Source organism: Monomorium pharaonis, chromosome 11 (genome assembly GCF_013373865.1).
Source record: "Monomorium pharaonis isolate MP-MQ-018 chromosome 11, ASM1337386v2, whole genome shotgun sequence".
Classification (NCBI taxonomy): Eukaryota; Metazoa; Arthropoda; class Insecta; order Hymenoptera; family Formicidae; genus Monomorium; species Monomorium pharaonis.
This window is the reverse complement of record NC_050477.1, coordinates 1,645,120-1,660,236: the sequence shown is the minus strand read 5'-3', so window position 1 is coordinate 1,660,236 and position 15,117 is coordinate 1,645,120. Positions and strand designations below refer to the sequence as shown.

At 35.8% G+C, this 15,117-nt stretch overlaps 1 protein-coding gene across 1 annotated transcript in view; it reads left to right on the top strand.

Annotated features, from left to right (window-relative positions):
* The window catches only part of LOC105833546 (5'-3' exoribonuclease 2 homolog), a 40,130-nt gene that overhangs the window by 1,235 nt on the left and 23,778 nt on the right, over positions 1–15,117 (top strand). The window contains exons 4-15 of the mRNA XM_012675366.3: positions 30–203; positions 408–570; positions 649–1,109; positions 1,490–1,696; positions 1,902–2,051; positions 2,181–2,362; positions 2,463–2,631; positions 2,708–2,797; positions 3,256–3,412; positions 4,032–4,260; positions 4,523–4,729; positions 5,193–5,272. Coding sequence (XP_012530820.1) covers positions 30–203; positions 408–570; positions 649–1,109; positions 1,490–1,696; positions 1,902–2,051; positions 2,181–2,362; positions 2,463–2,631; positions 2,708–2,797; positions 3,256–3,412; positions 4,032–4,260; positions 4,523–4,729; positions 5,193–5,272 — 2,269 coding nt within the window. The remainder of the gene's footprint in view (positions 1–29; positions 204–407; positions 571–648; positions 1,110–1,489; positions 1,697–1,901; positions 2,052–2,180; positions 2,363–2,462; positions 2,632–2,707; positions 2,798–3,255; positions 3,413–4,031; positions 4,261–4,522; positions 4,730–5,192; positions 5,273–15,117) is intronic.

Genomic DNA, 15,117 nt, shown 5'->3' with positions numbered 1-15,117 from the left:
TGAAATCGTAATGTACAATTGCTATGCAGGCACCCAGAGCTAAAATGAATCAACAGAGATCTCGACGATTTCGTGCATCGAAAGAAACAACAGAAAAAATTAATGAAATAGAAAGAATACGTTCCGAATTGTCTCTCAAAGGTGCAACCTTACCTCCTGAAAAACCAAAGGAAGAACATTTCGATAGTAATTGTATTACACCGGTTCGTAACAACATTTAATAAAATAAACATAGAATATATTTAAGTAATTAAATATTTAAATATAATTTTTATTTATATTATTAATATTAATATTTATTTAATATAATAAACGTAATATGTTTGAGATTGAAGCTTGTTTGTATTTTCTGCTAAATGAAATGTTACCTCTGTTATGAATTTGAAAAAAAAATCAACTTGTTTCAGGGTACACCATTTATGGCAAGATTATCGGCATGCTTGCATTACTACATTCATGAGCGACTGAATAATGATCCAGGTTGGAGGAATATTAAAGTAATATTAAGCGATGCTAATGTTCCTGGTGAAGGTGAACATAAAATAATGGATTTTATACGTCGGCAGAGAGGTAAGTTTGTATATAACGTTATTTTACATATTTTTAGAACTTAAGAAATAAGAAATTTTGGATTTTTTTGTGTTATAGCGCAACCCGATCACGATCCTAATACACAACATGTTTTATGTGGAGCGGACGCAGATTTAATTATGTTAGGTCTCGCTACACACGAACCTAATTTTACAATTATTCGCGAAGAATTTAAACCGAATAAACCAAAGCCATGTGATATATGTGGCCAGTTAGGGCATGAAATGCGTGACTGTACGGGTGCGGAGCCGAACCAAAAACCAGAGGAGAATACATTTGGATCCGAATGCCAGTTCATATTTGTACGGTTAAATGTTCTCAGAGAATATTTAGAAAGAGAATTGCATATGCCAAATCTACCTTTCAAATATGATTTTGAGCGAGCTGTCGATGATTGGGTGTTTATGTGTTTCTTCGTAGGAAATGATTTTTTACCTCACCTCCCTTCTCTGGAAATTAGAGAAGGTGCAATTGACAGACTCGTTACTTTATACAAAAAAGCAGTATATAAAACAGGAGTATGTAATATTTCTTACTAAATAGGAAGATATTATAATTGATAAAATTATAGTCTCATTTGCTCCGATTATAGTAAAAAAATTATACCCTTTTATAATAAATTTTGTATATTTATTAAATATTATATTTAAATGGAGTTGTAATATATTTGATAAGTTTTTTATTTATGTTATATATAACAATTAATTTATACTATATTATCTCTGTTAATTATTTTCGATATTTTGAAAGAGTGCTTTAATTAGAATTATTATTTATATGATTTGTAATTATTAATTTTATTTATTTTTAAATTTTATAAATGTATGAAAATGTATATTATAAATTTATATAAAAGATTAAAACAAATATATTTTATTAAATTTTTTTTAATTTGCAGGGTTTCTTGACAGATAGCGGTGATGTTAATTTAGATCGTGTACAAGTGATAATGTCAGAGCTTGGTGATGTAGAAGATGAAATCTTTAAGAAGAGGCAACAAAATGAATTGGCTTTTAAACAACGTGAGAAGGATAAAAAGAAAAGAAACGAAATTATCAGTAATTTTAAGCCAACATGGATTCCTGCTGGCCAATTTGCACCAAATGTAAGGTTTCAATTTTATTACGCATTTTAAATTTATGAGAAACTAAACTAATATTGAAATTGAATTAAATAAAAATTTTTTAAATAGAGTTTTTGAAAATTGACAGTCTAATTAAAATGTCACTAAAAACAGATTTACATATGTAACTCTATGATTAAGACATAGCGCATGATTATCAAGACATGTAAGATATGTTTGTTTACAGGCTCTTGGACAAGGGGTACAACCTAAAGCTATCGAGGATGCACGTTATGAAGCTTTTAAAATGCGTGTAATGGGTAGAAATTATAATACGAGTGCTGCGCAAAGTAGTACGAGTGCTAATCACGCCTTAGAAAGCATGATGAGACCCGAGGTATTCAATTTTTTTAACATACAATGAATATTACGTACTCTTAAATTTTTGAAACTGCTTTTTAATTCGTGTACAGTACGTGTAGTTATTTATAACTTATGCCGTTTTTTTTAATTTTATTGTTATTAGAACACTGATAATAAAGGACAAAATACAGCGAATAAAGGACAGAAACGAAAAATTGACGAAGTGTCTAATAATGACTCAGATGATGATCAGGCGCATGACGAAGTGCGCCTTTGGGAAGACGGTTTTAAAGATCGGTACTACGAATCTAAATTTGACGTATCTCCCGATAATCTCGCATTTAGGTAATAACGACAAATTTTTTACTTTTCCAACTTTTTTATAAATAACATTTATTTTCTAAACGTAACATGGTATTAATATTCGTTTTACTTTTTTGTTTAGAAATAACGTAGCTTTACAATATGTACGAGGTTTATGTTGGGTTTTACGATATTATTATCAAGGTTGTGCTTCTTGGCGATGGTATTTTCCATATCATTACGCACCTTTTGCAAGCGATTTTATTAATATTGGTGGTCTTTCTACAGAATTTGAGAAAAACACTGTACCAGTAAGTATATAATTTTTATAAACATATTTTATATATGTATGTGTATACATCATAATTTAATGATGTTTTGTTACAGTTTCGACCACTAGAGCAATTGATGGGTGTATTTCCCGCTGCTAGCCGAAAACATGTACCTGAGCCATGGGCGAAATTAATGACGGATCCCGTACGTATACTTTTATTAACGATTAGGAAAAAGGAGAGAGAATGATATGAATTTGTTTTAAATAATCGAATTAAAATGATTTGGAAAACTATTATTGCTCTGATTTACTTGTCTGAGAAAAATTAATGTTTTAAAGTAAAAAAATTTTATTTTAAAACATTAAAATACGCTTTGTTCCGATAAAGTCCCTTTCAACTTAAAATTATTGACATGTTAAATTTTATATATATATATTTTTTTAGAATTTTTATGTAAAATAATATTAGAAGCAAATATAATTGATAAATAGAAAGAGCGAAAAGAAAATAAATATGAATATAAAGACAGATTAAATATGAATAAAATAAAGTGCTAAATAAAAAATAATTATTGAATTAAATAACTGTTAGCGCTTTTAGTAAATTAATTTTTAGTAGATTACTTGTTTTATGATATATTTTTATTTTTTTTGTTTACAGAAATCGCAGATTATTGATTTTTATCCAGAAGATTTTAAAATCGACTTGAATGGAAAGAAGTTTGCATGGCAAGGTGTAGCTTTGCTTCCATTCGTTGATGAGAAAAGATTATTCAAGGCTTTGGCACCATATTATGACAGTTTAACAGAAGCAGAAAGTGAGTTATACAATTGTTTTCTAAACTAAGGTCAACTATCTTATGCGAATTTGTATAACTGCTAATATTTAGAAGATTAGCTTGCGATGTAGTATTAGTTTTACAATTATTAGCTGTTTCGTGAATATGTATCGATATCTATGACACAGTGTTTATCTGTCCAAAAAATAATTATAGATAATAATACTTTATCTGAATCTAATATTGCATTATAAGTAAAAATTTAAAAAATCCTTTAGATAATTATATCGTATATTCAGATATAATATATTTCAGATATTTATATATCTGCATGATTATATGAATCTCGTATGCTCATTGATCATGAAAATCTATTCAGTTAAATATTTTTAATAATCATTGTTTTAAATAATATCTTGTCGGTAACAAAATAGCGCGAACTAAATTCAGTTCAAATTTCGCGCTCTTTTGAAGTAGGTTGCAAATTCAAATTTCAAGAGCTAAGTTCACGGCGTTAAGAAAGCTCAAAATTTGAATTGGATCACGTGACCTCATTGCGATACGTTCATACGTTCCTCTTCAACGGGATGTGGAAAGACATATTTTCACTTAAGTTTTTATCCTGATTATCTCGTGTTGAGTTTTCATTTCTTTTCAGAAAAGAGAAATGTTCGCGGTGACGACAGGCTGTACGTCGGAATAGGGAACAAGGGTTATGATTTTGTAAAAGGTCTATACACGAATCGCATTGGGTTTGACAAGGAGGTTGAGATAAGTATAAACGGGATGCGAGGTACGGTGGTGCTTTCGGAAGATTGTGTGAGTGACGGAGGCATGTTGCCCTCACCCGTGAGAGGTTTGCCGGTCAGGAACAACAAAGTGTACTGGTTCGTATATGTAATCATCCTTAAAATAAATTAATAGCCCGCATTGCGAATGTGCTTGTAAAGAGGTTGGCGCGCGCTTTTTTTGTCATTTTCTCGTTTTACGTCTAATGAACGACAAAAACGGAAATATGAAAAAAAAGCACAAAGATCTTTACAGGCACGTTCTGAACACAGGCCAATACGTTATTATCTACTGTTATTTGTTTATGAAATGAGAATTAAAGGAAAATCTAGTAAGTATCTTTTTCTCTTTTTTTCTTAGTATCAAGTTCAAGGATCCCAAGTACGATAGCAATCACATTTTCCTGTCTCGCAAACTAAAAGGCGCCAATGATCCACCGCGCGTCCTGAAGCCCCAAGACTTCGAAGCTATGAATCGCAAGAACGGGACACAGTGGAAGCCACAGATAGGTTTCACTCGGTCTAACTCAGCAGCCTCATTGGGACAAGCAGGGCACAGGATGCTCGAGTAAGTATTATTCGCTGTGATCAGAGTTTGCTGTTGCATATATTTTTTTCTAATAAATATATCTAGATGTGTTTGTTATATCTAGAATTCGCTTTTTCTTTCACTTTTCTTTTTTTTATTGTCTTGCACTACGATAAAGATTTAACTGTTTAAAATATTTTGGCAATAAAGATGTTTGTTGTTTAAGAAATTCTTAATTTTTATCCATATTGATGTTAATATAAAAAAAGTAGCATTCTAAAGGATTAAATCTGAGATAGAAAGATTAATTTATTTTTTTGTAAAGTTTTGATAATAAAATTCCTTTTCATAAGAAAATGTTTACTTAAGTAATATCTAATATAAATGTAAAAACTTTTTAAATTAAAATAGTTTCTTCTAGTAATAAAATATTATATCTTATTATTGCACAAATATATACGTTAAATAAAACAAAATGCTTTGACAAATTCTTTTTTTACAGGCATCATATGAACCATAATAACAGGCCGGCTGCTTATGCGAATATTCCCCCACCAACAAATTTATATTCTCCGTTTCAGGGTAAGTCATCTTATTTCTGTAAGCATTTAATGTTACAAGTTGTGATACTGTCTGAATACGTACACAGAAAAAAATGTAATATAGCCAATAACATATGTGATTGCAGGTTGCCAACTACATAAAATACTCAATACAATAATATTTGCTATTAATGCAAGTACAATGTTGTTACTGCAATAGCATGTATTATTGTATTGAGTATATCTGTAATTGGCAGCCCGCAACATATCTTATTGAATATATTACATACATCATATTTCTATATTTTTATAAAACTTGATTTGCAAAGTTACATTCGGCAAATATTTATCTAATAATATACTATTAAAATAAGTTTTAAAATCGTAAAAATTAATTGGCGAATATCGAATATAGAAATGATTGTAAGATATTAATTTTCATCGTCGCGTTAATGTCTTTCCCCGCAAGTGATTTTTCGAATATTTTTCTCCGCGCTTATTGCGTCTAGATGTCAAGATCTGGGACTTTTGACATGAGCGTCACTAGGTGATGCACGCGTAAGACGTGTTTACGCTGGTTACGCTGAGACCGAACGTGGAAGGGATTGAATTGGAGGGAGGGTGAATTCGGGAAGGGCTTGCGACCCTAACGAGAGAGCGTTTCGCAATCAGTCAGTCAGTCAGTCAATCGTTTTCTAACTGGGACCAGTTTCTCCTACTACTTGTTTTACCCCTTGTTCCTCTAACAATACCGAGATTAGAAGAGTCGAATTAAAGCGCGTGCACGCGACTTCGAGATCTGAACCGGAGGTTCTCGTCTTATTATTCTATATATCAAGGCATATTTATATATTTTGTTCTTTACTTAATTTAGTTAAAAAGCAATCATTACTAATGTGGTTATTTAGATCAAATTACTCTGATCTGGTTATTCCTTCATCGCGATTAGAGAAACGATTATTTTTTCCGTTTGCCTTCGTCTGACCTAAAAATATTTTATTTTTCCTGAAAACACCCTGATGCGGAAAGATCAATTTTCAGAGTGGTATCGAAAAGAATGCCGAGCGATCCAGACCTAAATTATATTCTATTTTATCTCTAAAATTGGAGGGAAAGGGGGGAAGGGGCCTCGACGAGTTGTCCCACGTCGCGTCGCCCGTGTCACGAAGGTGGGCGGTGGTAAACCGTTGGTAGGTGGACAGACGATGAATCGGCGACGAGTCGAAGGGCGGTTGACGTCGGGTCGCTCGAAAGCACAGGCCGGCGGGGGTGGGAGGGCATAGGGAGGACGAGGGGGTGAGGGAGTTCGAAACCGAGGGAGACCCTCGGCTCCTGGATTAGCTCCGAGGGTAGTTCGTCACGTAGAGCGTGACTCCGGCCGTTTTGTTGTTTGGCACGTCGAGGCGCAGCGACGGTTCCCCGGTTTCGCCCAATTATAAAACAAACGCGACGCACTCCGTAATTATCCAATTAGCGGACGTGCCTACCGTCGTCCTGCGTCCCTCCCCTTATGCATCTCGTCTCCTCTCCCTCTTCGGTTCTCCCCTTTGTCTTCGGTCGCGTTTCCTCGATACGTTCGTTTCGTACAAAAGTTGTTGTAATATCCAGAATACCGCGCAAAACTGATGGAACATGTTTCTTTTAACGAGCTGACAGTTTATTACTAAACATTATCTGAAGCATGAGAACAGGGAGAGTCTCTGCAGAATGAAAATACGCAATACTAAACGATCTCGCAAATAATAAAAATGTCATTTGGTCTTTATTTTAATCTGAAATAAAAATTTTTACGAGAGAGAGAGAGACAGAGAGAGAAAGAAAGAAAGAGATACATTATAACAATAGAATTTGTTTTGATAAATTATTTTTTATAAACCGAGAGAGTATTTGTTTCATTCCATTTAATAATATATTGATTGATTTGTTAATCCGCTTTATATTTCGTTTATCAATTGATTGGTTGTTTCTTTTTTTGTAATGACTATCTCTTATATATTTATACTATTCGTATTTTCTTATACGTTATATCTTACTTCTGTGTTCCGCTATGTCTCTGCTCTCTCTTGCCGACCGTCTTTACACGCGGACATAAAAACAAAACGTTATATGTGGTACGATAAACGTGTGTGATTGATTTACCGAGGGGAGTAAATGCCACGCACAGACAGAAGCGAACCCTCGAGAAACTAAGTGTCGAGGATACGAAATGGTTTTCCTGCGAAAAACGCCGCCGAGAAGCTCGGCTGTTTTCTTGCTCACGAACGCGTTACTTTAGCAGTTTATTTATTAGGTTTTAGAAACTTGAAATTTTACAATTATTTCTGATATTTCAATCAGTTAAATATTACATGTTTAAGGGAAAAAATTAATTCAGAATCAGGCAGAATATTGGAAACTTTAGAAATGTGACAGAGATTTCGTAGGAGCATATCGTTTTTAAATTGTCGCGAGATCGCAATGCAAAATATAACCAATCGAATAATTAATAATCAGAAATCATAAATTAATGAGAAAATAATGAAACAAATACTACTTGTAATCGATACTGATGTATTGCGATTCCTCTACATTTACTTGTTTTATGTCTATTGAAGCTTCGTATTGCTCCTCATAAACCTGACATGAACGTGATTTATCTCTATTAATAGCAAGAAATTATCATTAATCGCTGCGCATCATCCTCACGCGTAGATTCCCTACTACGTATAATATAATACGTACGGCTTGAGCCGCGCGTTGCTCGCGTTGTGCGAGAGCATTATTAACCCGGTATGCGCAATAATCTGACGATGTTGAAGTAGCGAAACGACGTAGGCGAGCGAATAAACAAGTAAACGGTATCTTGCCCGGGAGGGACCGGGGGAAGGGGGACGTACTTTGTCCGCCCGTCCATCTCGGTGTCCAGATGACAGGTGCAGGGAGCCCTCGTTAGACAAATTAAGCAACCTTTCTGGCCTCGCGGTGCTGTCCGTGCTATATCTTCGTCTACTTTCATCTCCCATCTCCATTTTCTCGCTCCGCGCACGCACGCACGCACGCACGCACATTTGTGCACGCATACACGCGCGCGACTGTTCGTCCGGGACTGGTTTCGAGTGGACTGCAAACACTCGTGTAGCAGCAGCAGCAGCAGCAGCAGCAGCAGCAGCAGCGGCAACGGCAGCAACGGAGGCTCGAATTGTGTAGAGACTGGGCATAAGACGAGTCTCCATGGATCTGCATGGCTACCGTGACAGAGACGCCGGTGATATAGTCCATCTCGAGCCAGCAGAGCCCTCGAAAATTATCTCTTAAACTCTTTCGATACGTCGCTTCCTCATATTTAGCGATTGTACGCAATTGCACGTTCTTCAGCGTCACTTTAAGATCAACCGTGTGATCCTTTCAGGCGGAATTATATTCGTTTGATCCTGGACATTTATGATATTATATCTCTCATAAAATTGCATTTTCTTTCTTCCTTTTTGTTTCAAGAAACAATGGATTATTAAGCAATCTTTATTTTTGCGGGAGGTAGTAGACATTTTAAAGCTATCAATGATTATGTTTTATCCGTGCATGGAAAAAGCATCTAAAAATTTAGCTAGGAAATAATTATGTTAAACCGTTCAAATAATTATGTGAGATACTCAAGCCAATTGCTAGAATATCCAAACTTTTCGCAGTATTGCTCATCATACTTTGAACACTTTTATTCATAATTATTTTGGCGATTCAACAAATTATCTTCAGATTTGTCTAACTAAAGTTTTACATATTTCACTGAAATTCATTTTTTCCCGTATATGACGAGCCGAGCATATTGGAAAATAACTTTCCTCTAAAGAGGAAAACTAAAATGTTCGAATCTCTAAAAAAAAAAGTTGATATTTTGTCGCGGCTCCGGGTGATTTAGTACCGTTACGTTCACCTTTGAAAATTAATCAAACAGATTACACGTAGGCGTCTAGCATGAGCACGCGTGTTTTTACGGGTTCGCTGGAGCTGCCGCGAAAATTAATTACGGCGACGTTGTAGCTTCCAGTGTTAACTTACCGGAAAACGGATATACTAGACGCGTAAGTGCTGTACACGCGTGAAGAATTCTTAAACAAGAGGAAGAAAGAGAGACGCGAGCCGAAGGGAGACAGGACGAAAGGTCTTCGCGTCTTCTCTTCTGCCGTTTCTTTAACCATTCATTCAGACCCCGCGGCCTATTCACGGTACGTTTATCTACCTGCGCATCATGGGATCCCCATTAAAGACGGGTTCCATTCACCTACGCGTGCAATGACGAACTTATCCCTCGGATCTTGGCAGGCAGTCAATGTCCACGGTTCTCTTTTGACCCTCGCTTCGAGACGGCGATGAGAGGAACATTTGATAATCCTTGACGCCAAAAGACAGGCGGAAATTTAATCGCCATTGACTTGGTTTTTCAGAGAGAAAGAGCGAGAGAATGTGAGTTATATGAGAATTACGCTTCACGCGACAAGCGTCGGATTCGCATTGCGATTACTAATAACGCGCGCTTTCATGGCCAATAAAATAAAAATTGGCTGACATTATCGGGATCTGCCAATCTCATTGCCGTACACATTCGCCTCATTTATTCTCTTCAGTTTAAGTACATAATTACGTCACATAGAATATTCAAGTGTCCTTTGCTATTCTTTGATACCGGTCATGCGCTATCCAATGTTCTCTTTTATATTTCTAACATTCGCATTTCTCTTTGTCCTTCTGTTAAATTGAATTTTCAAAAATTCAGCTAAATATATTATTATTTCATTACTGTAACAGTCGTCTAAAGAGCAAAATATAACTTTTGATATTAAAGGATATAATATTAAGAGATTCTAATTCATATCTACACTGAGAAAAATGGTTTTATTATAATAATAAAACGGTTCTGGTTGAGCGTATTCTTATTAAACGAAACAGAATTTCTGGTTATCATAACAAGATTTTACAGCTTATAACTACACCGTTTGGTTAACTGTACTATAAGGATTTGATTAAGTTTTTCTTGTTGGATCTACAAAACTTCTTGTTGAATCTACAAAATAATACAAAACTTCTTGTTATATTTACAAAAATAGCGATAATGCTGGCGCCTTCGTTCTCGCAGCGCAAGTCGGTGCATGCCAATCTCGCGCAAACCAACGCGGTATCGATGCGATACTAATATCACGCGGTACCCATAAGGTAGCTTTTATATTTGTTTCGTGTATCTTACAATCGTGTATTTACATTATTCTGTTCAACGGCATGGCGGACGAAAAAATGTCTTCTCTTCTGCGCGAATGGAATTTTGACAGCTATATAGAGATTTTTAGAGGTTAGTAAAATATATGTAAAATATATGCAGTGTACTTTAAACCAAGATATATTGTTATTATTTTAAAAACTCTATCCAAACTCGTTTTTTAACCAAAAAATTGTGTTAACCTAATAAAACAATATAATAAGATTAACAAGAAATTTTTGTAGAGTTTTGTAAACCTAACAAAACGATGTAGTAAGATTAACAAGAAATTCTGGTAGATTCAAACAGAATGGAATTAACCAGAATCCTCTGGTAATTTTAACTACAAAATTTGTATCGTTCATTTTCGAACAAACGGACAGGTTGAATCAACCAAAATTTCTCATAAAACAACAAAACTTTTTTTCCAGTGTATTATAAAATTATTATTGAATAATGATTTTTTTAATGAATCTAAACAGAATTATTCATGCAAGCACGTCTGTTTAAGATCATCAAATTCTTTGCAGAAAACTTTACATTCTTATTTACACTGATTGGGGATTAATTTTTTTCTGTATAACGGTAATTGTCGGGATGTACACTCCGTTTCTTATATTTGTATGGAGGACTGTGAAGTGGCTTGGATCGTACCAAAAACGGGGGCGGTCCATCTCGACAATCGCATTGTATTGGCGATTGTATATCGCAGTTGTTGGCGACGATATTTGACGCGATATAAATTAGTCGATGGGCGACGATAATATCGGAGCGGCGTGCCTCGGCGGGACGTAAGGCACGAAGCTTGTTTTCCGTATGGTATGGGGTTGACGGGCGTCACCGGCAGCGCCGCGGCTAATTTCCTCGGCATTGAGCCGCATTGTGCTCTAAATCGGCCTTCCCGTCCCCTCCCTTCCCACCCCTTCCTCCCTCGCAAAACCTACCCGCCGTAACCCCCGCGCGTCCGGAGCGCGAACCCTCGTTCGTGAAATTCGTCAGAGTCCATTGAGAACTGGGGTCAGCTATTTTGTTTGCGCGATAGACGTGTCTGTGAATGGCTTTAATAAAAACTAACTTGAATCGTCCGACGTGCACCGCCGATCTCCTTAATTCCTCGCGCGCGAATTATTTTTTTCAGCGAAAAAATGTACGTGCTTTTCTACGAGGGAGAAAAACAGGAATCCATTCAAAATCGATCGGAAGAAAACCGCATTTCAAAATAACGAATGCATATATGTGCAATTAAATTAAAAATTAAAAATTGCAGCATTTAAACAGAAAGAATTAGGACAAAGTTCTTTGCTTTATAAGTAAACTTGTTTTAAACGTCTAAAATATGTCGGGAATTTTATCTTTCGCTTCTTCTTTCACGAAAGGATCGACAGTTAAAATTTCATTTTTGATAACTGATAACGAATTCCCTTCGCTGCGCCGGCAAGACATCGCGGTGTGAGTTGAGGATGCGTGAAGAACGGAGGGGTGAGTGAGCGACTCAGGGCGTCGAGAGGGATCTACCCTCTTGTGAAGACTCCACCCGGTAGACAGTCTCACTAATTACGCCGCGCCTCATTAGCGTGCAAGCACCGCTGTCACTTAAGGATACGTGCGACTACTTCCATTCTGCTCTGTCAAAGATGACATTTTTTTTTGCTTAAGAGCGCACGTGAGAGCTCGCCACGAGTGGACGGAGGGTGATTTCGCCGCGACTCAAAATTGTGTGGACGAAAATATTCCGAGAAGGCAATTAGATTTTTATTTCAACTGCCAAAAAATTTGCGCGTTTAAATATATAAATGTTGCTTTATTGAAATATATATATATAACATTGAGTTAACAACAAACAAAATATAAAGAACTCGTTAATGCTAAGCAAAAATAATAAGGTAATCAGGTCAATCTATCGAGCCAATACCAATTTTCCTAATACAATATAATTTCTTAAATCAAAAATATGTAATTATAAACGCTATTAAAAATAAACGCTGTGTTAAAAAATGTTAAACAAATTTCGAAGCGTTTCGACTATACATAGTCCTCTTCAGTCGTGCCAAATTACCAATATTTATGAACTTGAATATGAGTAAAATAACGCAAACGAAAATATAATTAGCCAGTTAAAAAATGATGACGATTGAATAACCTTGCTTGTGTTAATATTGTCTGGAATCAACATATGTAAGTTTGTAGTTTTTTTTACAATACGCATATTAGTTTATGCTGTTCATAAATTACACGTTTTCCATCGATTTTGATCTTTTAGATTTCTCGACAAGATTTTTGCTCATATTTTCTGACTTTTAATTTCTAAAAAAATTTTATTATTTTTCGATTGAATTATTTATTCGTTCACGTTTTAATTATGACACATTTTTATAGACGATATGCGTTGTTTTTATAGTTATTCAATCATCATCATTTTTTAACTGGCTAATTATATTCTCGTTTGCGTTATTTTACTCATGTTCAAGTTCATAAATATTGGTAATTTGACACGACTGAAGAGGACTATGACTGTATAGTCGAAACGTTTCGAAATTTAACATTTTTAAACATAATTATTTTTAATAGCGTTTATAATTATATATTTTTGATTTAAGAAATTATATTGTATTAGGAAAATTGGTATTGGCTCGATATATTGACCTGTTTATCTTATTATTTTTGCTTAACATTGAGTTACATAACAAGAGACTCTCGAATCTAAACAAAATCTACTCCAATCGATCTTTAGCGGGGGTTTGCTTTGATTATCAATTCCTCGCCTGACCGAACTTTGCGTCCGGCAGAAAAGGACCCCCGTCTGTCCCCCCATTCGATTCCCCTGACACGTCCAATTCTCGATAAGCATGAAATTCTATTAGAACGTCCCGATATCGGCACACGATTTCGATTTGTGTGCCGTGAAGGGTCAGTTACTGGCGGCTAAAAATAAAGCCTTTTAAAATAAAGCTTTGTCTCGTGACCGCGAACAAGGATTCCTCTTTGGATTCCGTTTACTTAAACCCCTATTAAAGAATTAAAGATTAAGCAGTTCTCAATTTAAAATTAGCTTGGAGTTAACTCAAAATTTTACAGTTTGCACGATGATTCGTGCTATGAATATTTTGAGTGGCGTGCCGAAAAGGTTGATCCATTTCGATGTATGTCGTAAAAAGAAGTAATTTCATGCGACATCTCGTTCCCGAGAAATTTAACGTAATCGCGCGGCTTAATTTCCTCGACAATCGGGAATCCTGAACCTTCTTGTCGTTCAGAAATATCAAACGTCGATTTTTCATTCGAGTAAATCCACACAGTCCCGTCAGATCCGTCGTGTCACGGCGTGCAATTCCCCTCGTTACATTGTGACTTCCGGTCTCGTTTACACGACGCAACGTCGTCTCGAATTACGTCTCCGTGACCCGACTCGAAGAAACGAATGTCCTAACGATAATTGGCCGACTGTTTACCATAGTTTACTCGAGACGAGAGGTTGCAGTTTCGATGGGGCAGGAGCCGGGATTGCGTTTCGTTCGGCCGGTTCACGAGATGAATGGGCCTTTCCTCTCGCTTCTTCGCACGTAATACCGGCAGCATAAAGGTAAATGGCCCGTATATCCGAGAGACGATGTGAAAGGACAATCCCGCTTCTAGATCAAGCGGTACACCTGTTCCGCACCCTAATTTCCTTCTCTTTATTCTTCCCGCGACCCTCGCCACTCCGCGTTTCCCGAGGCTACGGAGCGGGATAAACGTTTTGTGATACTATAATCACTGTAAGGACGACACTGGATGCGACAACAGTACTAATCGCTCTCTACTTTAATCTGCTGTTTGTCTTGGATCTACTGCGTGAACGATAAATCTTTCTATCTTGAAATGACTACTCGGCCACTCGTGGTTTATCATTTTTACTTTAATCCTTTAGCTACGGGTGAACTGAATGTGAAACTGTTCCTTTGTACACGCAAGAACTCGATCGCAGAACCAAATGTAATTGCGACGGAAAAAAAGGAAGGAGAAGGGAAGATAATTTTTTACATTTTGTTTTACGTAACGATAGAAAGAAATATCGAAACGAATTACTGTAGCCACTTCTAAATGATTGTTTAGAGAGAAGCCATTATGAGCACGTATGTAATAGCTAAAGGGTTAAATTTCGTAAAAATTTACCGCACATCAATGTAACATATTTCTATTAACTGTTTTCAAAATATATAATTATTGAGAAAACATATGCGGAATTTCTATCTACATAACAATGATGAGTAATGTAGAAAAAATTAGAAAATATGAAAAATAACATAAGAAAGGTAATGAAAATGATAAATCAATTCATTAAACATTTTTTAATATTTATTTTCGAACGAAGTTTGCGATTATTCAATTTTTTAGTAATTTTTTTGTGGCTAGCCACGTCAGATTTTGTTTATAAAAATTTCGAAAGTTTTTACACACCTATTGACGAGCGAGTTGGCAGAAAATCCGCTGATCGTAAGAAATCTCGTTGTCGCTGTCTTTCAACCCGCCTCTGTAGCATCCCCTTTTTCCTTCAATCGCGCTCTTTCCTTTTTCGCTTTCATTCCAATTAACCTTGAAGCCACGAAGCGGCTAGGAACGTACCTCGCCACGGGATATATGAGGGAGAGGCCACCGCATAAAGGGAGCAGTCGAATGAG